This window comes from Mixophyes fleayi, chromosome 6 (genome assembly GCF_038048845.1).
Source record: "Mixophyes fleayi isolate aMixFle1 chromosome 6, aMixFle1.hap1, whole genome shotgun sequence".
In the NCBI taxonomy this organism is placed as follows: domain Eukaryota; kingdom Metazoa; phylum Chordata; class Amphibia; order Anura; family Limnodynastidae; genus Mixophyes; species Mixophyes fleayi.
In genome coordinates this window covers 169,957,231-169,979,511 of record NC_134407.1, presented here as the reverse complement: position 1 = coordinate 169,979,511, position 22,281 = coordinate 169,957,231, and the positions used below count along the sequence as shown (strand labels likewise).

At 40.5% G+C, this 22,281-nt stretch overlaps 1 protein-coding gene across 1 annotated transcript in view; it reads left to right on the top strand.

The window, feature by feature from the left end:
* The window catches only part of JUP (junction plakoglobin), a 45,153-nt gene extending 23,540 nt beyond the window's left edge, over window positions 1-21,613 (top strand). The window contains exons 3-15 of the mRNA XM_075177175.1: window positions 560-813; window positions 1,446-1,684; window positions 2,203-2,404; window positions 3,454-3,598; window positions 4,443-4,546; window positions 6,280-6,618; window positions 6,765-6,920; window positions 7,908-8,027; window positions 18,563-18,713; window positions 19,529-19,650; window positions 19,792-19,831; window positions 20,242-20,393; window positions 21,045-21,613. Of these exons, the coding sequence (XP_075033276.1) occupies window positions 560-813; window positions 1,446-1,684; window positions 2,203-2,404; window positions 3,454-3,598; window positions 4,443-4,546; window positions 6,280-6,618; window positions 6,765-6,920; window positions 7,908-8,027; window positions 18,563-18,713; window positions 19,529-19,650; window positions 19,792-19,831; window positions 20,242-20,378 (2,009 nt within the window). The 3' untranslated portion in view covers window positions 20,379-20,393; window positions 21,045-21,613. The remainder of the gene's footprint in view (window positions 1-559; window positions 814-1,445; window positions 1,685-2,202; window positions 2,405-3,453; window positions 3,599-4,442; window positions 4,547-6,279; window positions 6,619-6,764; window positions 6,921-7,907; window positions 8,028-18,562; window positions 18,714-19,528; window positions 19,651-19,791; window positions 19,832-20,241; window positions 20,394-21,044) is intronic.
* The last annotated feature ends 668 nt before the right edge of the window (window positions 21,614-22,281 follow it).

Sequence of the window (22,281 nt, the reverse complement as noted above, 5' to 3'; positions counted from 1 at the left end):
GGAATGTTAATGTACTTGTTTCTGTAATACACTGTATTTGCCAAGTGTTGTATTAGCCATTTTCTTTGTTTTCCCTGTTAATTAACTGTCAATTCCTCCCATTTGTTACTTTCATGGTCTCATGAAAGAGGTCTGCATTATTTTGGATGGATGAGGGCTGTATGCGCAGCACAGTGGGTTACTTAGAAAGTATTACTTCTTTGTATAGTTTGGCCAGTGAGATATAGATATAGTATTTCCTTATGACAGGCTTTTTGTGGCTTAGGAAACAGCAGTGCCAGTGTAGCAGCGTGTTAGACTAACGTTATTACAGCCTCATATGGCACACTGCCCTCTATGGCCAAATTTAGCATGAAAAATGTTACATCTAGGGTTCATCATGAAAACTCATCTTTTTGGGAAAGTATAATTTCTTTGCCTTCAAGCAATTAGATTAATGTCCGGGGATGTAGCTCAGTAGCTACATTTAAATAAGTTGCCTACCCTTTGATTAAGTTCTGAACAAAATCCTATGTTACTTTAATTATACTTTTCTATTTGTTTTTCTTTTCCCCTGCAGAAGTGGAATCTCAGCTTGCCATGACAAGAGCTCAGCGTGTTCGTGCAGCTATGTATCCTGAGACAGTGGAAGACCACTCCGCCTACCTGCAAGCAACACAGATTGATGGACAACAGACCAATGTGCAGAAACTTGCAGAGCCCTCACTGATGTTGAAATCTGCCATTGTCCACCTTATCAACTACCAGGATGATGCAGAATTGGCTACCCGTGCCATCCCTGAGTTGACCAAACTCCTGAATGATGAAGATCCGGTATGGTCAACTTGTACCTTGAGAATACTTGTCATTTGATTTTCAGCCATTTGCATACAGTGTGGATGTGATGTGCTATAATTGTGGACAGTGATGGGCAAAGCTAGGTATGCATTTCTAATAACATGCCAATGTTGGGTGTGAACACATGAAAACACTGAACGATGTCAGAAAGGTTACTCCTGTTCTTTGCACCTGCTGTATGAGAAGGGGGGCTAAGGCTAAGTTGACTGTCAGCAGGTCTGACTTGCCAATTACACAACTGATCAGTTGAAGGTTCCCATCAGCATCTGCTATAGATGCATGGATAGATATTTTACATGGTGCTGCAACATACATGCAGTAAAGGATACAGTGGAAGTGACCGCCTTCAGTCATAAGAGTATAAGTAGAGCTTACAATCTAACTGGGTATTTGGAGGCATAGACAGATGAAACTGCTGCTCACAAGTTGAGGACAACTAATGGCAGTGCTGAATGAGTTTGGTAGCAATGTGTCATAGTATATGGAGGTGATCTGTATGGAAGTGCTGTTGAGTGGTTATCCATAAATCTAAGGTGGAATACCTTGTAGGTAATGTGAATGATGGGAAGATATTTGAGTGACTTAACTAACAACATTTGTTCTTTCAGGTGGTGGTAAACAAGGCCTCTATGATTGTGAACCAGCTCTCCAAAAAGGAAGCATCCCGCCGAGCACTGATGCAGTCCCCGCAGATAGTGGCAGCTGTGGTACGGGCCATGCAAAACACGAGCGACATGGAAACTGCCCGCTGTACAACCAGCATCTTGCACAATCTGTCCCACCATCGAGAGGGACTCTTGTCCATTTTCAAGTCTGGGGGAATTCCCGCTCTTGTTCGTATGCTTAGGTACTCTCTTGTCCAATGTTAAAGTTCTTCTGCTCTGCGCCATACATGAAGGCTTTTTAACCTACAAAATATGTATCTGTTTGAGGTCCCAGTTTAGATTTTTATACATTTTTATTCTACATTTGTGTCTTAATCAGTCGTATTTATTTTTCCCTACTTCAGGTTGACCTTCATTATACCTGTCATCTTCACACAGTGGAACATGAATTTTGTGCCTCAAGCCTCCGCGTGGTTCTGGTTCTTAGTTTAATTGATGAGCCACATTCTTGTCAATATTTGTTCAACCCACAGAATGTCTGCTTCCGCTGTGTGGAGGTGACGGGTACACTTTTTAATGCTTAATTGTTCATGTAGTGCTACAGTATCATTGCTTCTGGCTGTGTTTGAGCTTGAATTTTGCTGAGGACACTGAATTTGAGGTGTAATAATTAGTTTGAGAAATACTTGACCTGTTGAAGACTAATTTCATGGATTTCCATAACTTTCTATTTCACTGGCTCATTCTCCTGTGTTCATAGTTCTCCAGTGGAATCGGTGCTATTTTATGCTATCACCACTCTGCACAATCTCCTATTGTACCAAGAAGGTGCCAAGATGGCAGTGCGCTTAGCTGACGGCCTGCAGAAAATGGTTCCCCTGCTCAACAAAAATAACCCCAAATTCTTAGCCATCACAACCGATTGTCTGCAGCTTTTGGCTTATGGAAATCAGGAGAGCAAGGTAAGTTCTGGAATAACATGATGAAAACTGTAGCAACATCCACTGCTTGCATAGTTGCAGAATGGTACTTGTCCTGCCTGTGGGGCAGTATATTGACTTGTATCTGGGAAAAGCCAAGTTATTGTGTGTGTTCTAACATTTATGCATCCAAATGGGTAGTTGTAACTCCTCCTTAATATGTGCCCTACATCTTGTCTGAGTCAGTCTTGTTAGTTCACTCTTGGTATCATTTGTCTTTGGACTTGTATCCATGTTTGAGATCTTTTCACCAGACCTTTTCTGAGTGATTGGCTTTTGTCATGTGCTATCAAGTGATAGGAATGAAAACATGTGCCAAAAATCCTATCTCTTGGATCTTCAAAACATGTAATGTTTTGCTGACAAGTAAATTGATGAATTTTCTACTATTAAAAAGCATGCGTAACTTGGCAGTGGATATTGTATCACCCGGAGGAAAGGCCAACGTTACCATGTTTGTGTGCTTTTGCTTTATACCTTGGTTGTAATAAACAGTCAATGGGGGTTTCACAGTCATTATGATGAGCTACCATACAAACCACAGGTCTGCTGAATAAGGAAGCCTAATAAAGCTCAAAACATTTTGAAATCTGTATTTTGGGAATCTCTAGATTGCTGCAATGTCAAATGAATAACTATAAAAAGGAAAGTGCCCAAAACAACAAAGCTGTGTACAAGATAACTTTGAATTACCAAAATATTGGCATGTGGATAATTCATCTTCCTCTTCAAACCTCTTAAATGTTCTTAATCCTCACAGGAAAGGACATTTGAGTTTTGAAAACCTTGGGTATAATTTTCTCTAAAATTGCTGCTTTTCACTCTTCATACCTCTCAACCAAGCTGCAGACAATAGCCATTCTTTTCACTCTAACCGTCTAGTCCCCCCAGTAAGCCCCAATGTCTGGCCATAGTTGAAATGTTACTTTTTGGTGATATGTACAAAACAATTAAGTGTAGCTTCGGAAGTTGAATGGATAAAACTAGTGTGTCTGGGACAGTGGAATTGAACTAACGCTGTGTCTCCACAGCTCATTATCTTGGCCAATGGAGGACCACAGGGTCTTGTGCAAATCATGAGGACCTACAACTATGAGAAGCTCTTGTGGACCACAAGCAGAGTGCTGAAAGTGCTGTCTGTCTGTCCCAGCAACAAGCCAGCCATTGTTGAAGCCGGTAAGTAAATTCTGACTGTCTAAATGGCTGTCTCCTCAGGCAGTGTGGTGAGGTTTTTAGGTTTTCTTCTGTTTCTGCTGAGTGTTTAGGATCAGTGTACAAGTTACAGTAATAAAGATGGCATGTTCTGCAGTGAGGTATTTACTGTGTAGATATTGCTGCAGATGCCTAGCTCTTTGTACAGTATTGCCTGTTTACAAACAATTTTTTAGCCATGCAGTCAGCATAGCATGTTCTCTCTGTGCATATCAACCTCTATCATGAAGCCATGTTTTTTTGCTTGTTTGCTAAATATTTTTTGATTCACCATGTAGGCCTATATGTGAACTCCTCAATTTTGATAGCATTATTTGCGCTTGCAGTTGTTTGAGGTGTGTGTGCTGTGAGCGTGTATTGCCAGCATTTGACGCAACAGATCTGCTGTTTAGGTACAGTTGTATCTAATGCACAGACTTGTGCTTATATGTTTTGAAGGTCAACAAAAAATAAACTTACATGGGAGGGAGAAGTCTCTGAAGTTGGAGATACATTTGAGAACACTGTTGCACAGAGCACCCTGAGGGCTCTTACGTAGTTATGACCCTGGCTCCACATGAAAGATTCAAGTGAAAATAGTTGTTTTGGAATGTTAATAGCACTGTACTGCTTGCAATGCCCATAGGACTCCAATCAGCATTTTGAGAGAGAGATTTAGGTTCATTGGTAAATAATTGATCTGTAAAGAGGCACATGTCATGTTGTTGCATGTGCTTTAGTATTACCTCAGGTTGTATCATCATTCCTATAATTTTCAGCTATCCCTCAAGAAGATATCACTTAAAATTGTAATTGACTTCTCTTTCAGGAGGAATGCAGGCTCTGGGGAAGCATCTCTCCAGCTCCAGCCCTAGACTTGTACAGAACTGTTTATGGACTCTGCGGAATCTGTCTGATGTGGCCACTAAACAGGTGAGACCTGACACGTCTGCCTTGTCTCTACTTATGACTGAGAATGGCTTGCATACATTAATAAATATAGTACTGTGTGTGCTGTTTTCTGGGCTGAACCAAACTTAATTTATGAACAACTAGTGGTGTCAGAGGCCTGATGCTGCATGTTCTTGAATATCTGTGTAGCATGCAAAAGTCTGTACCCATTGTCTACACACAGTGGGATCACTTTACTACATGGTTGATGCCATACTAAATCTTTCTGTGATGGTGCATGAGACCTTCTGGAGAACTTAAGTATACTAGTTTTGCTATGAAGTGTGTTGCAGTCCCTACATAAGTTGGCACAAGTAGAAAGGTGGATGATTAATGGGTGAGGCTGGGAAATGCATCTGTCAGTACACAGATTATTTGTTATAATGCTTGTTAAGCTGTCTCCATTTAAAGTTACGTTCCGCCTAAAAATAATTCTTTCCACAAATTCTGTTTGTTCCAATGCAAACGAATAAAACAGATCCACTGTGTAGATACAGCTATTGTTCTATCCTATGACGGTGGATTCCAAACTCTGAGCTCGAGGCACCCTTTTTTTTTTTTTTTTTTTTTTTTTCACAGCAACTCCTGAGCCAAATTCATTAGTAAGTAGTCCCCCGCTTTGCTTACCTCCGGTCCTGGCCATGACAATCCTGCGAGATAGTTGCGGCTCACAGTTTAGGAACCATTGTTCTATGGCAATAAGAATAAATCATCCTGCCTGGACAATGATTCCCTCCCTTTTTGTTCTATGTGAAAAGGATTTTGTTACAAATATTGACCATGTTCAAAAGGTGGCATTTGAGGAGGATTAGCCTTTACAACTAAATTTGCACACTCATTTACTGATGCTGGGTTTTCTATTTAGCTAGGCAGTCACAAACCCCTTCACCTTCTCTCCTCCTGACAGGTTCACCTCCAATATTATACTCTGTAATTAAACCAAACATGGGTGTGTACTCCTGCGATACTGCACACACCTGTAATAGTCTATTAAAGACTGCAGAGGCTTGTGGTTTCTCAGCGTGCCACACCTCAGCGTGTGTAGCAACATTTGACCTGTGTTCTCCCATTTATTACCACTTCACCTTTGTTACTTTCTACATAATCCGTAATAGAGGACATGCAATGCTGAGATCATCCATGATTAAAAGAGGAGGAATAGCTTAAGAACTATAGACAAGGACTTTCCAGTGTATAGAGTGGCAGTTCTTTACAATTAATCCTGTTTTGTGTCAAGTTTTTCAGACGGCTCTGACTAAACTAGTATTATTCATCATGGTGAAGGATTGAGATGTAGATCACAATATCGTGCTGATTACAGGAAGACTTCATCCACCTAACTAAATCCCCAAACGTTTTTTTTCTTTCTCGTCTACCCCAAACACCCCTCGCAAACAATGGCGCTAATCCATTGGTGTTTGGATCCCTCACAATTTCAAATGACTCTGTAGGAAACATATTTAATACAGGTGTCTTCCTTGATTTTTTTAAAATATGTTGCATACTAAGCTTTAACAAGGATATTGCTGTTGACTATATTTGTAAGTAAAATAACACTACATGGCATGTTTTGTATGTAAATTATGGTCCAAAGATCAGCCTGCTAATCGGGAGTTCCGTTTTCAGTTGGGTGACCTACATCCGTTTTCTTTATGTTGCTAAATAGCTTCCAGTTGACACTGGTAAGAACAGATTCTTTCAAATTTGAATTGTAGGAGGGCCTGGATAACGTGCTGAAGATATTGGTCAACCAGTTGAGCTCTGATGATGTCAATGTTCTCACTTGTGCCACCGGTACCCTGTCCAACCTGACGTGCAACAACAGCCGTAACAAAACTCTGGTGACCCAAAGCAATGGGGTTGAGGCGCTGATCCACACGATCTTGCGAGCAAGTGACAAGGATGACATTGCAGAGCCTGCTGTATGCGCCTTGCGCCATCTAACCAGTCGCCATCCAGATGCAGAAGTGGCTCAGAACTCTGTGCGCCTCCATTATGGCATCCCAGCCATTGTCAAACTGATCAGCCAGCCCTTCCAGTGGCCACTGGTCAAGGTAAGAAATCTGATGTAGAAGGTGCCTTTTTTTCCCCCAGTTAATACAAAGTGGTAAATACAATATTTAAAGGACACTTGCAGTGTCTTTCTATTGAATGGCCCACTACTGTTAATATTTGATACTAAGGTTTATTTCTTGATCAGGCAACCATTGGCTTAATTCGGAACCTGGCTCTGTGTCCAGCCAATCATTCCCCTCTACACGATGCCGGTGTCATCCCCCGTCTGGTGCAGTTGCTGGTTAAAGCTCATCAGGATGCACAGAGACACGCAGCTTCAGGAACCCAGCAACCATACACGGTAAGGCAATTTATACACTGTGATCCTGAAATTGCATTTGTAAGACTATTGTCAAATTTCATTCTTCTCATGGTGATCAATCTGCAGTTAGAGTATGAGTTAATGGCATTAAAATATTTTTATTGGTTCAGGCAGCATTAAACCCAGGAATGTAATGGAGCTGATCATATTTTTCACTGATGCCGGAACTAACTTTTTTAAATTACATTTACTAAACCCTGGTTATTTGATCACACTATTTGGCATTTCTTTTATAGCTGACTTCCAGTTTCCTAATTAACTTGCCTGTGGCACGAGAAGGCTATATATCAAGTCACTAACCTTGTGCCAACATCCTCGACTATAGGAATTTTAGAGATTTTGAGAACTGCAATGGGACAGTTTTACTTTAAATTACCTGTTTTAGAAGCGAATGGCTACCAGGCTATAACAGTCTTATGTCATAACCACTTAAATGGAACAAGAACACAATACACTCCCCCATTTTTGTATTCAGACACAGGATTCTCCCAACCCCAATGTGTTTGCAAAAGGGGGTTGGGGGAATCCCCTAAAGGTTGCGTTTCCCTCTTTCTTTTTACATTGTCTGTCCCTCGTGTCAATGTCTGAATCTACATATAGTTTTTCTGGTAAATAATTAGGTTTTCTTTTTCAAGTAAGATTTGGGAGCATTTGTCAATTATAGCAATCATTCTAGTTGGAAGACTAGGTAATATGTAAGGTGGGCTATGGCAACTGGATCGCTTAGTTCTACAACAACTGAAGTCACAGGTTGCTCTACTGGACAAGAATATATCAGTTTAAACTTTTCAGCAAAGTACAATGCTTAATAAGAAGGTTTGCAATATCATTGCACACTGTGACTATGCTATAGACCTTTAAATATTTCATAGCAAACTATTCCCTTCCCTCAAACTTCTCTTTGTGCAAATAGAAAACAAGTATGCATATATGGGAAAGTTGAATCTCATCTGTTTGTTTCTCTAGGATGGTGTCAGAATGGAGGAAATAGTGGAAGGTTGCACTGGAGCCCTCCACATCTTGGCCAGAGAGCCTATGAACCGTTTGGAAATCTACAGGCTCAACACAATCCCCTTGTTTGTACAGGTGAGGTTTGGTAGAACAGAAGCCTCTACTTAGACTAGAGCGTGTATTGTATGTGAAAGTAAGGATTTCTATATTCTTCTGTGTTAAGATCTCTAAAGATTGGTGGGAGGGGGGGTAGCTAAAGACAAATGGAACTATACAATAAAATTGTTTCATGTGTGTCCCGATTTCCTGAATGCCGATCCCGGACTCCTGAACATTGAGATACTAAAAGTATTAAACAAAATAAGATCTATTTAGGAAGCAACACAAAACCTCTGCATCTTAATCCTTCTGTGCTTGGTTATGCCTAATAGAGGGGTCTCCATATGCTATACATGGCTTTTATATTTCCTCTGTGCAGGCTTTTGGCAAACTTTAAAGGTTATGCCAGTCTTTTGCCTGCTGCTGTTTTTGCTTTGATGGGGCCTGACTACACCTCAAGACATCAGATCCTGGCTCTTGTTGCTAGGTCACTACTTGTACATAAATAAGAGATAGGTGAGGGTTTGCATCTTGAATTATATTCTGGATTGAATGGGGGAGCTAATGGAGGTTTTTCAAAGAGGCACAGTGTAAGAATGCCTGCAGTGGAAGAATAGAATTAAAGCGCACTCGGGTCATACTGCAGGGAGGCCAGATGCTTCTTGGACAGGCCAGAGGGGAGGAGATTGCAATAATTAAGGTGGGTGATGACAAGAGCATGGATGATGGTCTTGGTGGTATTCAGGAAGAGGAAAGGGAAAACATTGTGAAGTGAGTGACTGGATTGAGTCAGGGAATGGATGTGGAGATTGAAGTTGAGGACAATGACCCTTAGGCATTGTGCATGGGTAACAGATGAGAGCCATGGTATCCACTTTAGGACAAACTGGGGGAGGGAGCCTAACAATGGGCAGTGTAAAAATGACACGCTCAGGTTTGGGTATGTTGAGCTTGAGGTAGCTTTCAGCCACGCAAGTGGTGATGGTAGAGAGACTGACGTACACTTGGAGAGGCCAGCAGAGGAAAGATAGATTAGTGTCATTGTCATAGAGGTGATACTGGAGACTGTTCCTTATTCTTGGTCATCTTGCTCCTTTAAAGTCGTTGTCATTGAGGGCAGAGGTGGGGGTCAGAGAAGGCACTTGATGGTTACAAAGAGGCAATGGGGGTGTTTGGACTTGGAGGATATAAGGTTTCGAATTCGGTCTGTTTGGCAAGAGAGATAATGTAATGGGCAGACAATATGAACTTGAAGAGAATAAAGATTGTGTTGGAGCTAGATTTTTTCCACAGTTCCAGAGTTGGGACTTGGCAGGGCTGGCTTAGTATAGGGCTGCAGAGACAGGAGATTGTAGGAGACTTCTGAGTAATTGTATTTAGAGCTTGATCAAGCTCAGAGGAGGCATGTGTAGAGATTGCCCATATGCTTTGACATGCCTCTCAGTGGGCACAATTTTAACCTAAAAAAAACAAAAAACTTCAAAGTGCTTTATCAGTATTTTTCGGTTTATTTATAGTCCATTTTTAGAATTGTCATGTAATATATATGTGCTAGTTTACAATCTCATTTCAGATGCAATTTCAGTAACAGTTTTACAAACGATTGTCCCGATTTTAGCACACGGATTGCATACAACACCTACGTGATTTACCGTCAGATCTGATAGCTGCATCTCTCCATATGCTAAGAGTGTATCTGTGCATACTCTACAGATATACAGAGGAACTATCAGCAGAAGTGTTGGACAGAGGACATGTTTTCAAATTTGGCCAACATCGTTCCATATTTGATCGTGATTTATGAGAAGCTTATAAAACCAAATTGTGTTTTGGTACAATAAAGCTCGATAGTGGGAACGTACTCTTGCTATAGCAGACTAAACGGTTATTTATCGTGTGATCTGCACAATAATTGCATAGATGTGTACCAAACTTTACCTCTTCTGACAGCAATCTGTGTAACCCTACAGCAGCTACACATTGGAATGTATGTAACAAAATGCATTAGCAGTGAATCATTTAAACATCGTTTTAGTCGCTAAAGTAACCTCTGTAAGTAACCTTTTTTTTGACCTTGGCTATTTATCCATGGCTTACCAGACTTGTCTGTAATAAATGCTGACAAATGTAGTGTTGTGTGGATGCAGTCCCTGGATATTCCAGACCTATCCACTGCACACCATAATTGATTGGTATGGATGTACTGAGCTGGAAACACACCACCTCATTAATTAGTAATTTGTGCTGCTAATTGCTCCATTAATGGAATCCATATTTCCGGCACATGGATGGACACAGTGCACTGTTAAAGCAGAGGCTTTATCAATGAGAGATGGTGGATGAAATCAATATAGGGAATAGTGCTACTTAATCTGCTTGTGATCTAGTTTTGTGTGCATATACTGTGTAGTCGGCCTATATGAGGCTCACCTGATGCTACAGATGGCATTGGCACTCCAGTAAAATTGTACATGGAGCATTCCTCACTTCAATTTTAAAAAAAGATTGATTTTTTTTGTTTTAACAGCATATGGGTTGTTACATTTCAAGCAGTTTGTTGGTATATAAAAAAAAACCTGTTGTATAGCTAAACATGGGTGAAGATGGAGAAAGGAAAGACATAAGACAGGAGTGTGGGGGGGGGGGGGGGAACGGGAGGGGGAAGCCTTAATGAGAGACTAAGAGAAATGCCAAAGAGGAAAGAGAGGGAAAGGGGGTTAGCGGCAGGGTAAAAGAGGATATGAGGGAGACTCGGCCTGGGATCTTGTTGATTGCTAGATGTTGGGTATATGACTTGAAATAAGTACTATAGTTTCAATCTCCACTTTAATAGGTTCTTGGTTGGTCTATTCCATAAGTGGCAAGCCAGGGTAGCCAAGTGTTTCGAAATTTGACGGGTCGTCATTAATTATGCTCGTGATATGCTTACAGCGGTAAGTCTGCCAGATTCAATCACTTCAGGCAACGCTGGGGTTCGAAGTGTGGCGACATTAAGTATATGGCTCACAAGTGCTGTTGTATATTTGTCAATGTCGGGTACAGGCCTATGCAGGAGTGAATAGGAGGGACAAGGGCAGGGTGGGGGGGGGGGGGAATTTGCATCAAGGTGACTATGAATTAGATTATGAACCTTTTGCCAGTATATCACTATCTTGGGGCATGACCACCAAATATGATGGCATGAGCCTTCTTGATCACAAGATCTTTAACATTGACTAGAGCAGTCAGGATAAATGGCTTTTTAATGGGTGGGGACCAAATAACATCTAGAGTAGCTTATATGCATTCTCCTTGGTCTTCACACAGATAGAGCTCTTGGCGACGCGTGTCCTGATCTTGGACCATTCCTCTACCACTAGCACCTCACCAAGGTCTTCCTCCCACTTTAGTTCATAACGGTCTTTGTTATGTTGACGAAATTTCACCAGAAGGCTATAAAATGTAGAGATTAGGCCAGTAGGGGGGGATTTTCTTTTACAGAAGGATTCTAAAGGTGTGAGTTGGTAAAGTTTTAAAAGCTGGGATTGATTGATATAAATGTCTCAGCTGGAGGAATTGGTAGAAGCTATTCTGAGGAATACCATATCGCTATTGGAGGTCCACAAATTCAGGGAAAAAACGCATAGGGGCTATGTTGCGATTTGCCACCAGGTGGAATGTTCTGGTACAGTAATCCCATATCTGAAGTGAGAAACGAGTAGTGGGTGGGAACAGGGAGAGTGGCAGGTGGTGTTTGATCGATATCCATAAGAGGGGTGTAAGGTGAGAGTAGGTGCGTAAAGTTAGCTTCTATGTCGACCCACAACCTCGTGCCGGATGGAGAATGGAATGGAACTAGTTGGTTTAGATGCGTAGCTATGTAGTAGTTACAGATATTTGGAAGGCCAAATCCTCCCTCTGAGGTTCAACGATTAAGAATACGGGTTTGTTTGCCTGCCCAGATAAACATAACAATCTGCTTCTGCAGGGTCTTTAGCGCAAGTGATGTTACTCGTATAGGCAGTGTCTGAAACAGGTAGAGAATCCGTGGCACCAAATTTATTTTTACCACCGACCTAGCCATGAGATGCTCAAACAAGACCTTGAGAAATGGGGTAGCTTATACAAGTTCAAAAGCCAGGGAAAGTTGGCAGCATATAGTTGACTATATTGACCTGTTAAGTATATTCCTAGGTATTTGAGCTTGTCTAGTTGCCATCTGAAATTTGATTGGTGTCTCAGAGAATCAAAGAGTGGTGGGTAAGTTGAGGGGAAGGATTTCGGATTTATCCAGATTTATTTTAAAGTTAGATACTGTGCCGTAATCATTTAGCTCATTCTGTAAGGAGGGTAGTGAAGTGAGGGGGTTTGTAAGTAGAATATCGTCCGCATACATAGAAATGTTATAGTCTGTTTCACCCGCTTGAATCCCTGTGATCGTTCAGCTATTACGAATTCTAGATGTCGGTGGTTCCATTGTTGGGGCAAATAGCAAAGGGGAGAGTGGGCAGCCTTGACTTTTGCCATTCGTTATTTGGAATGGGTGTGATGCGGCACCATTAGCCGATGGATTATAATATAGGGAGGCTAGTACACTCAAAAATTTACCTTGAAATCCCATTGCTCTAAGGGTAGCTCTCGTGAATGGCCATGAGGCCCTATCGAAAGCCTTTTCTGCGTCGAGACACCACCAGAGGTCTGAGCCCGGTTCAATTATATAATATAAATAGTTTTAAATCTACGTTCAGTAGTGAGATAGGGCAGTAGCTCTCACAAATACTAGGTTCTCGCCCCTCCTTGGCGATAACAATATGTCTGCTCTGGTGGTGTCCCTTTCAAGTTTCTTTGCCGTTCAGACTCTTTAAAGAGGGAAAGTAGCATAGGTGCTAGCTCAGGGGCAAATTTTTTATAGTACAATTCTGTAAGGCCATCTGGGCCCGGTGCTGCTGAATTTCTGAGGGTCTTAATGGTCACTTTAATCTCCCTTTAACGTAACCTCAGCATTCAGAATTTATGGTTGTTTTTGTGAGGCGAGGAAGAGGACACGTTTGGAGGTATTCATATGTTTGGGTGTGCATGATGCCTGGGAGGTCTGTAGGAGGGGAAAGGTTTTATCATGAATTGTAGTAAGTTCGAAATCTTTTTGCTATAGCCTGTGGGTCATATAGTAATGTCTGATCCCTGATGGCCACGATGTGGTTGCGGGCGCATTTGTTTTGAAGCCTATGGGCCAGTAGCGTGTCGGCTTTGTCCCCTTTTTCATAGTAGCGCTGTTGTAGCCACAGGAAGGTCTTGGCCGCCTTTGTGGAGAGTAGCTTGCCAAGGTGACTTAGGGGTAGTAATTTAATATAGGTTGTGCGTTTAGGGTATTTTTGGTGTTTGGTAATTGTCTGTTTTGTGTTTGGGGTTTTTTTGGTTTTTTTTCTCGTGTGAGGCAAGGCTGATCAAACTGTCTAATAGTTGCCTTATGGGCTTCCCATCTAGTGGTGGGAGTGGTTTCATCTTGACCATTGTCTGTCTGAAAGTCAAGTATGGCTTGTTGTATTGTGCTGATTTTTTCCTGTTTTAGGAACAGATAGTCATTTAATCTCCATCTATAACGTGATGTGTAAAATGGCAAGATATCAAGTCGCAGAGTCATATGCGAGTGGTCAGACCAAGGAACTGGTGCTATGGTAGTCTATTTCAGGTTGTCGTCTGAGCGTCTACAAAGAGCATATCTATTCTAGAATAGGTGCCGTGTAGCATCAAGTGTGTATAGGTTCTATCATTGGAGTGATACACTCCATGTATCATATAGATTAGCATGAGTGATCAGGGATTGTAATTTAGAACCTTCACAAGTAGTTCGACTGTCACCAAGTATTGGCTGCAATCGGTCTAGTCGTGCATTTAAGACAGTATTAAGTCCCCTCCCACTATTACTCTCCCCACCCCAAATTGTGAGTCTGGCAAAGAAAGTGAAGAAAGTATTTTGGGAGGCATTGGGAGCATATAACGTGGCCAGGGTAATGGGTGGGTGCAAGAGGGAGCCCGTTAGGATAATGAATCGTGTCTGGGGATCTGTATGAGTTGATTCAACTGTCTGAAGAATAGCTGTGCCTTGGACCTTCTGGGAAGAGGTTGAGTAGAATAACTGGGGGTATTGCTAACAGTGTAAGTTTGAGTGAGTATGCTTATAATGTGTTTAAGTGATCTTGATAAAAAATAGTCACGAAATAGAAGGGAGGAATACTCAGAGGCTATTTATGAAGTGCAGTCAAAGTGCACTGCAAAATGCCTTGGTTTTACTGTTTTATCAATGGTTCAACTAGTGCACTTCAATAGTGGAGGAAGGTGCGTGCCTACCTCTAATCTCCGGTGCTATCTCTGCAACATAGAAATGGGCCTAGGTGTGCGGATAAGTAAGAAACTGAGTTTTGCTAAACGTCGCATTAAAGTCCAACCTTCTATTACTTTAGAACCACCACTCTAAAAAAAATATTTTTTTCTCCTAAAATGCTGCTTAGTTTAGCCTCATTAATGGCCTAAATGTATTGTGGAGGACAATCTTATTACGTGTGTGTGTGTGTGTGTTTGACTGTTTTCTATACTGTTTGGAGAACACCTGTAAATGTGCTTCTTTTCCAAAGTGCAACATGAAGGCACAAAACAGGTATTGTTAAAAGTACAGGATAAGCCATCACCTCAGAGCTGGTGTGCAACTAAAGATGTGCTTTGGTGTGTAAATGGCCATGCATTCTCATTTACTATAATATTGCTCTGCAAAAGTACATCTGCTGGGCAAATGAGATACACTGATGCATCTACTCTCTACTGAATTCCTCCCAAATGCAACCTTCTGGCTGTGGTAAGTTTGTGAAGCAGCAGAAATTTTCAGATTGCTTTATCAACAGAAAAACAAGGTGCCCTTCTGCAAACTGCAGTATACAGCAGGTCTATGCAGTCCATACACTGAATATCAGGCAATTTGCTCTTTGTAAATGCCTCTGAATTTTCTTAATTGCTTAATTGTGTCCAGTAGATGTAAATGCTAGACAAAGCTTTATTCTTCTGTATAGTCATGACTGCTGCTTCCTGGCCTGCCCATGTTGTTGGACCCATGCACCCAATATCAGACCTGCCACTAGGTCACACAGTTAAAGATGGTGCTCCCATGTGTCTCGGTTTTTCCATGAGGGTCCTTTCTTTTTTTTTCCCCTCCTGAAATTGTTAAATTATGAGAAAAGGGCTATTTAAACTCCTAATGAGCCAATTAATAGAATGTCAGCATAGGTTTCTAAAACAATTTAGCTTTTTCTAGGAGCCAAGGAAACATTTTATTATACCTGTACCAGTGATCGAAGTGGAAATAGTAGTTGCTGTATGAAAAATGCAATGGGAATATGATAGAATGGTATTTGATAGTCTTACAAAGAAGGCGGTAGAAGTGGTGGTATGGCCACCATATACACCGCCACTTCCACCACTGCCTGGATCTCAATATTTACATTGCTTAAATTCAAATGGAAATACATTAAGCAAATAGGTTTAGTGTGCCTCTTTAAAAAGACACTAGTTGGCATTTTTGTACGTGTTGTGTGCAGTTAGGTAATGTCATGTTCTATCGTTTAATACTTTTTGTTGGGAGATGGATGAGTATGGTTTTTTTTTTTTTTATAAAAAAGCTAGCGTCCATGAATCATCGGCTATTTATATAGCGCCACTAATTCTGCAGCGCTGTACAGACAACTCACTCACATCAGTCCCTGCCCCTAAATTCCCTAACATACACAGAGACTAAGGTCAATTTGATAGCAGCCAATTAACCTACTAGTATGTTTTTGGAGTGTGTGAGGAAACCGGAGTACCCGAAGGAAACCCACGCAAATGCAGGGAGAACATACAAACTCCGCGCAGATAAGGCCATGGTTGGGAATCGAACTCGTGATCTTAGTGCTGAGAGGCAGAAGTACTAACCACTAAGCCATGGATGATTGTTTCCCATCTTCTTTCTCCCACTCCTCTCCTTTTCCCTGCTACACAAATGTAAAACACTTTTCTATATAAGAGCTAATCTTAATTGGGTTTTGTTCACAAAGGAGGATAAAATACCAGGAAATAGGTGGTATAGTAGTCTATAAACCATATTAAGTGTTGACTTGTGTAACATGGGAGGGGGTGCATTTACACCTATAATAGAATAATAGGGGAATAACTATGTACATGCACGGAGAACTGTTTAAAGGATAAAAGACTAAGGGGCATATTCAATTGTTGGGAAATCCCGCCACGGAAAAACTAATACATGTAATACGGTAATTTGTAGCTGGATTTCAGCTCGTGGCTCAGGGAGCTGCGAGCTGAAATCCAGTGAGTAAATTACCATATTACATGTTTTTCCGCGCACGATTACCGTAATATCGGTAATCGTGCGCGGACCGTGGGATTTTCGGCAATCCCGCGGACAATTGAATATGCCCCAAAGGGTCTGACTATATAGTCTGAATGTTGCTCACCACTAATCACTTCTGCCCAGAGTATTGGGCCCTATCGTTGTCACTATTTTTATTAATGACTTGCTAATGGCCTAAAACAATGTTGACCATATTTGCTTATATACCTAAATTATGTAGATTATTGTTGATTTGTAAGGTGCAACAGTGCTCCACAGTGGGGAAAACAGGACATACATAAAACAGGAACATTCAAGGTAGATAAAATAAATGCAGACATGAAAACAATGGGCAGGAAGGGCTCTGGTCATGAGAGCCTACCTTCTAATTTGAAGGAGTAGCTGAAAGAAGATAAATGAGTCGTTCGGGGTATGCTGGGGTAGGTAAGCTCTAATAAAGAACATTGAATGATTAGAATGGTGTGGGAGAGTTTGTACCTTGTAGGGAATTCAATAAGTCTGTAGCAGAGTGTGAAGTCTTGTGGTGGGAGGAAGGTTTACCAGACAAAGGCAAGGTGCAAGTCTGGTAGATCTAAGTGGGCAAAAGGGGAGTATTTTGATATGAAACTTGACTGTGTATGAAGGCTTATAGGAGTTGATGGATTTGTAGGTAAGGCTGAGTATTTTGAATTTGGCATGCCACCATATACACCCCCACTTCGACCACTGCCTGTATCTCAATATTTACATTGCTTAAATTCAAATGGAAATACATTAAGCCAATAGGTTTTGTGTGCCTCTTTAAAGAGACACTACTTGGTATTTGTGTACATGTTGTATGCAGTTAGATGATGTCTTATGTTTTATCGTTTAATACATTTTGTTGGGAGACGGATGAGTTGTTTGTTTTATACAGGGATTTGCAAAATGGTACGGCAGATGTTGAGCAGCCAGAAAGCAAGACCAGACTTGCTGTGCATTTAAGATGGATAGAAGCGGAAATAGATGGGTGAGGGGAATGCTAGTTAGGAGGAGTTTGCAGTAGACAAGGCAGGATGAGTTTTGACAGCTGCAGTATTGAGTGTGAGTGTTGTAGAGTGTGTGTTAAAGGAAAAAAACAAACAAAACGGCATGGACAGGATAGCTCTGGGAGAGTAGTTTTACCGAAACTGTCAGTGTGGATTTGGATGCAAGTGTGTGTGTGTGTGTGTGGGGTGGTGGGCGGTTGTGAGGTTTGTACGGTGGGTTAAGACTAGTGAGAAAGGAAGTAGTGATGGGGATAAATAGGGGAGGGAGAAATAGAATGCTGGAGAGTGTAGAGGTGTTTTGAGAAGACTAAAATCCTGGAAAACAAAAATAAAAAATTAAATAAATACATGTTATGCAGCCTGTATTATCACTGTACAAGTCCCTAGTAAGACTATGTGCAGAGGACAATAGGTCAACCCCTTTGAACAGGAGAGAGGATTTTACCATGAGCATAGGAAATGGTTCTTCACTGTGTGAAAGAATTCCACAGCTTAAATGCCCTTAAAGTGGTGGTGACATGTTTGCAAACAGAATTTATTGTTTGTTTATTTGCAGTTTTACAATAAATTGTATCTGGAAAAATTGTCATCTCCCAATTATATAGAGAACAATCTCCATCTTGTGGTAAATGTAACTAATTCATGTGTGACAGGTGTCTTTGCTGGTACTCTGAACATGGTGTAAAGCTCTCCAAATGCAATACAATGACCATAAAATTGACACATTGGGGTATATTTACTAAACTGTGGGTTTGGAGATGTTGCCTATAGCAACCATGTTTTCAATCCGCTTCTAGCTGTCATTTTGTAGAATGTACTAAATAACTAGAATCTGGTTGCTATAGGCAACATCTCCAGTTTTTCAAACCTGCAGTTTAGTAATTTTATCCCATGGAGTCTCCACAAAAGAATTCTACTCCAACTCCATTTCCACTTCAACTTCTTAAAGTAAATGCAGCATATGAGCCATTTAATGTAAGGACCACATGACTAATTAAAAGAGTAGGTAATAATGTACCATTTAAGAAGATATTTGGGCTTGTAGGGAATGGAGTTGTACTTCTTTATTAGTCTCCTGCACAGTGTTGCCTTGTTACATTACATTATTATAGCCAAATGACTTGACTCTTGTGCTCTAAGGAATGAATGTCGGTTGTGTGATTGACTTGTATACTTTCTTGTCCTGACAGCTCCTGTACTCTCCTGTAGAGAACATTCAGAGAGTGGCGGCTGGCGTGCTCTGTGAACTTGCACAAGACAAAGAGGCAGCAGACACCATTGATGCTGAAGGTGCCTCTGCTCCACTTATGGAACTACTGCATTGCCGTAATGAGGGCACAGGTGAGCTGGAGCACTTCTTGTATTATAAATGTGCATTACCTTGTACATGGAGGCAAGCACTGTGGTTTGTTTTTGTTTTGGTTTTTTTTTATAGCATGGAGAGGAAAGCAGTAATTTCATTACTGCAATTCCCATTGACAATAATTCATGCTAATTCAATATAATTGTGGTATGTTCCAATTGTGAGTTGCATGTCTCCATGCTCCTTGTCTGGTTCTTGTAGCTAGGCCAGTGTAATTTGGGTAGGTTGTACAATCCTGGTCAAAACCAGGTAATGGGTTTTATCTGTAAATACAAAATGTTTTCTTTTACAGTGAACTCATAAATTTGTGCATAAATCATTTTTTGCATAGTGTAAAAAAAAAGGGCTAATTGCAACCATCCGTTTGATACAGCTCTGCAAAAGCCAGTCTAAGGGGGGTATTCAATTGTAAGCGAGATGGGTGAAAAGCCCGCGCTCGAAAAAATATATCCGTTAATACGGTAATTTACTCGCTGGATTTCAGCTCGCAGCTCAGAGCTGCGAGCTGAAATTCAGTGAGTAACTACCGTATTAACGGTAATATTTTTCGAGCGCAGGTTTTTCACCCGTCTCGCTAACAATTGAATACCCCCCTAAATGTTTCTTATTTTAAAATCGGTGTTGTGTATCTATAATGCCAATCATAATGATGTTACTTACTCAAGCCATTCTAGACAGTATCCTTTTGAAAACTTGTTTCCATCCATGATTGAGCTTATGGGACAATGTATGTAGGATATGTAAAGGTGAAACTAAAGTACTGTCTCAAAATAACCATCATTTTGTCACCCAGCCACCTATGCTGCTGCTGTCTTGTTCCGCATCTCCGAGGACAAGAACCCAGACTACAGGAAGAGGGTGTCTGTGGAGCTTACTAACGCCATTTTCCGCCAGGATCCAGCAGCCTGGGAAGCGGTAAGTGATTCGGTCTCATTGGGTGGACAAGGATATGAGTTATTTCATTTAGTCTGCTAGGATCACCACACACATTCTCTTTTTGGTAAAATTGTCATTTAAGTGGTATGATTAGTGACATTTTTTTTTCTCCAATTCTAGGCGCAGAGCATGATTCCCATTGGTGATCCTTACCCAGATGGTAAGTGAAATTACATCATTATCACAGCATGTAACCTGCATCGAGATTTCCAGATTTCATGATGCATATAGATGGGAGTGAATTAAAGGATACTTTCACGTTTTGCAATTTGCAGTAGTCCCCACTTCCTCATTACAGAGGAATTTTGCTATGGATGTGTTGTAATGTCAGAGGGGTCCAATGCTCTGCTGTAAAATGATAGCTGATTTCGATGGATTAAACTTTGCACCTTCGGGAGCTGGCTGCATTTAGTAGTGAAGGTTGAAAACATTTTAATGTTGCAGTCTTAACGAGACTCAAACTTTAATGGTTTTCTACCTTCACTGACCCATGATGTCAGGATTAATATTACTATAAGATAATCAGCTGCATATGATTGTGTAGTAAATGTGCAGTTTCTTGCCTTGCAGAAGTTGAAAATTATCACATGTACCCAGAAGACCTTCAATTAGAACAAATGGGCGATCTTGATCCAGACTACCCAAATGAGGGTTACAGTGATCATGGAGGGAGGATGGCATACCCTGATCACAACATGATGGCCTAATTCCACACGCACAAGGTAACCTGGTCATCCAGACTCTGATGTATCTTGGCAGCAGTCAGAGTAGGAAAGCGTGGTTCTTATGAACAAGAATGGAGAAGAGGTCTACAGCAAGAGCTTATTTTTCATAATTTCCCTAAGAGTTTAGCATGGTTCCCACAACCCTGGCAAGGCATTTGGAAGGCCTACATTTTAACCCCTTGCCACATGCCCTGGCTCTTTCTGTTTTCTCAGTCTATGTACTTGATCGTTTTTTTCCCTTTTTAATATGCCTTCAACTTAGGTTGAATAATAAAAGTAAACATTCAACCTAAGTGAGTATTCAAAAAATTATGGTAATTCCGTAAGTAACTATATAAAGATTATTCCAATAATGGTAAATATTACTTTTTGTCTGGCAATTTCACTACTGATCGTGCCCTGTACAGACACTATACTGTGCTCACCCCTGCTGCCCCCCTGCTTGGAAAATGTCAGGTCTGCAGACCAGACCAGTTTTCTGTCTCCATGATACGCTGTAATGTGACTTCTATGACTGTGCAAAAAGATTACGATCTCTGCAATAATGTGGACCAGTAAAAAAATATATATGCACACTATTATCTTGCTAGTGAAAACTTGCATGTTTATTGGTTTTGTTAAATTTTAAGTGATTTTTCTTTTCCCCAGTCCCTATTGTGGAAGAGCATAATCAAGACAGAAGTGCCTACAAAGAACTTGTTCCTGCATCTCCTTTACCTGACATCTCCCTTTTTAAAAAAGAGCTTTTATTTGATGGACTTTTGCATGGGATCAATTTCTTTTATAACCTCCTCAGCATACGGGGTCCTGCTTTTAGAATGCTGCATATTATCCTCTGTCTCCTGGGCATTGAGGTTAATAAACCGTTCTTCTTCATGCTACTTTAAATCTTCATTTTGTGCATTGGCCTAAAGACTTTTTTCTATAGATTTTATAAATATATATAAATATATTTCTTTTTTCTTTTATAATTTTAACATGCAAAAAGGCTTCTACTCAACCTTCTTTTTGTTTATTCCATTTTAAGAGATTTATCTGTTTAACCTGTTTGGTTACCCAATTCTGAAGTGCTCTGTTGCCTTGACAATGCCACATTTAAAGACTTCTTCACTTTTCCCTTTTTTCAGTTTTGATCTGTAATTCCATGCTGTTAACCTTGTCACTAGAGTGAATCTGTTCAGTGGTAATCATCTTTTGTGAATAAATACATACTTTCATTTCTGGATTGTTTTTTTGGGGGGGTTTGTGTACCAGTTTCAAATACACCCATCTCCCACACACAGTGCAGGAATCCATTTTCAGAATAGAACCTTTCAATTTTCTTGATGAACCAATATTTATAAGAATCTAGATTTTCACAAAATAGCCACCTACTATGCATGTAGGTGATGGGTGCACTTTAATTCCTGTAGCAGTGACCTCATTGTCTTACTGTTGTGTCAAATAATACCAAAACATAATTATAGTTAAGATGAGATTAAGTGGGCTTCAAATATCAAGTCTTCTAGAATAGGATTTTGTTTAATAAAGTTCATACTGATTTGTTCATGCTTACTTGTGAATTATTTTTTACTCTGTATTCCCTGGGATTTTTCTTGTTTTAATTTCTTTTTGTGTTTAACAAATAGAGGCTTTAATAAGTTTTTTGTTGTGTTCAATATTTGAGGGTTGGTTGTTTCCCACATACTGTATTCTCTTGCAGCTCTCTGTGGTGTCTTTGTTACCTATCTGTTCATGTGAGCCTCTGAAACATGTGGCAACTGACCAGTATAGGCCTTTAAGAAATGAAAATAAAAAAACTCAACTTGGTATAAATCCCATTTAATGTGGTCTTCAGTAGATGCTCATTATATTGAATAATTGCTTTATGGTCTTTAATCTGCAT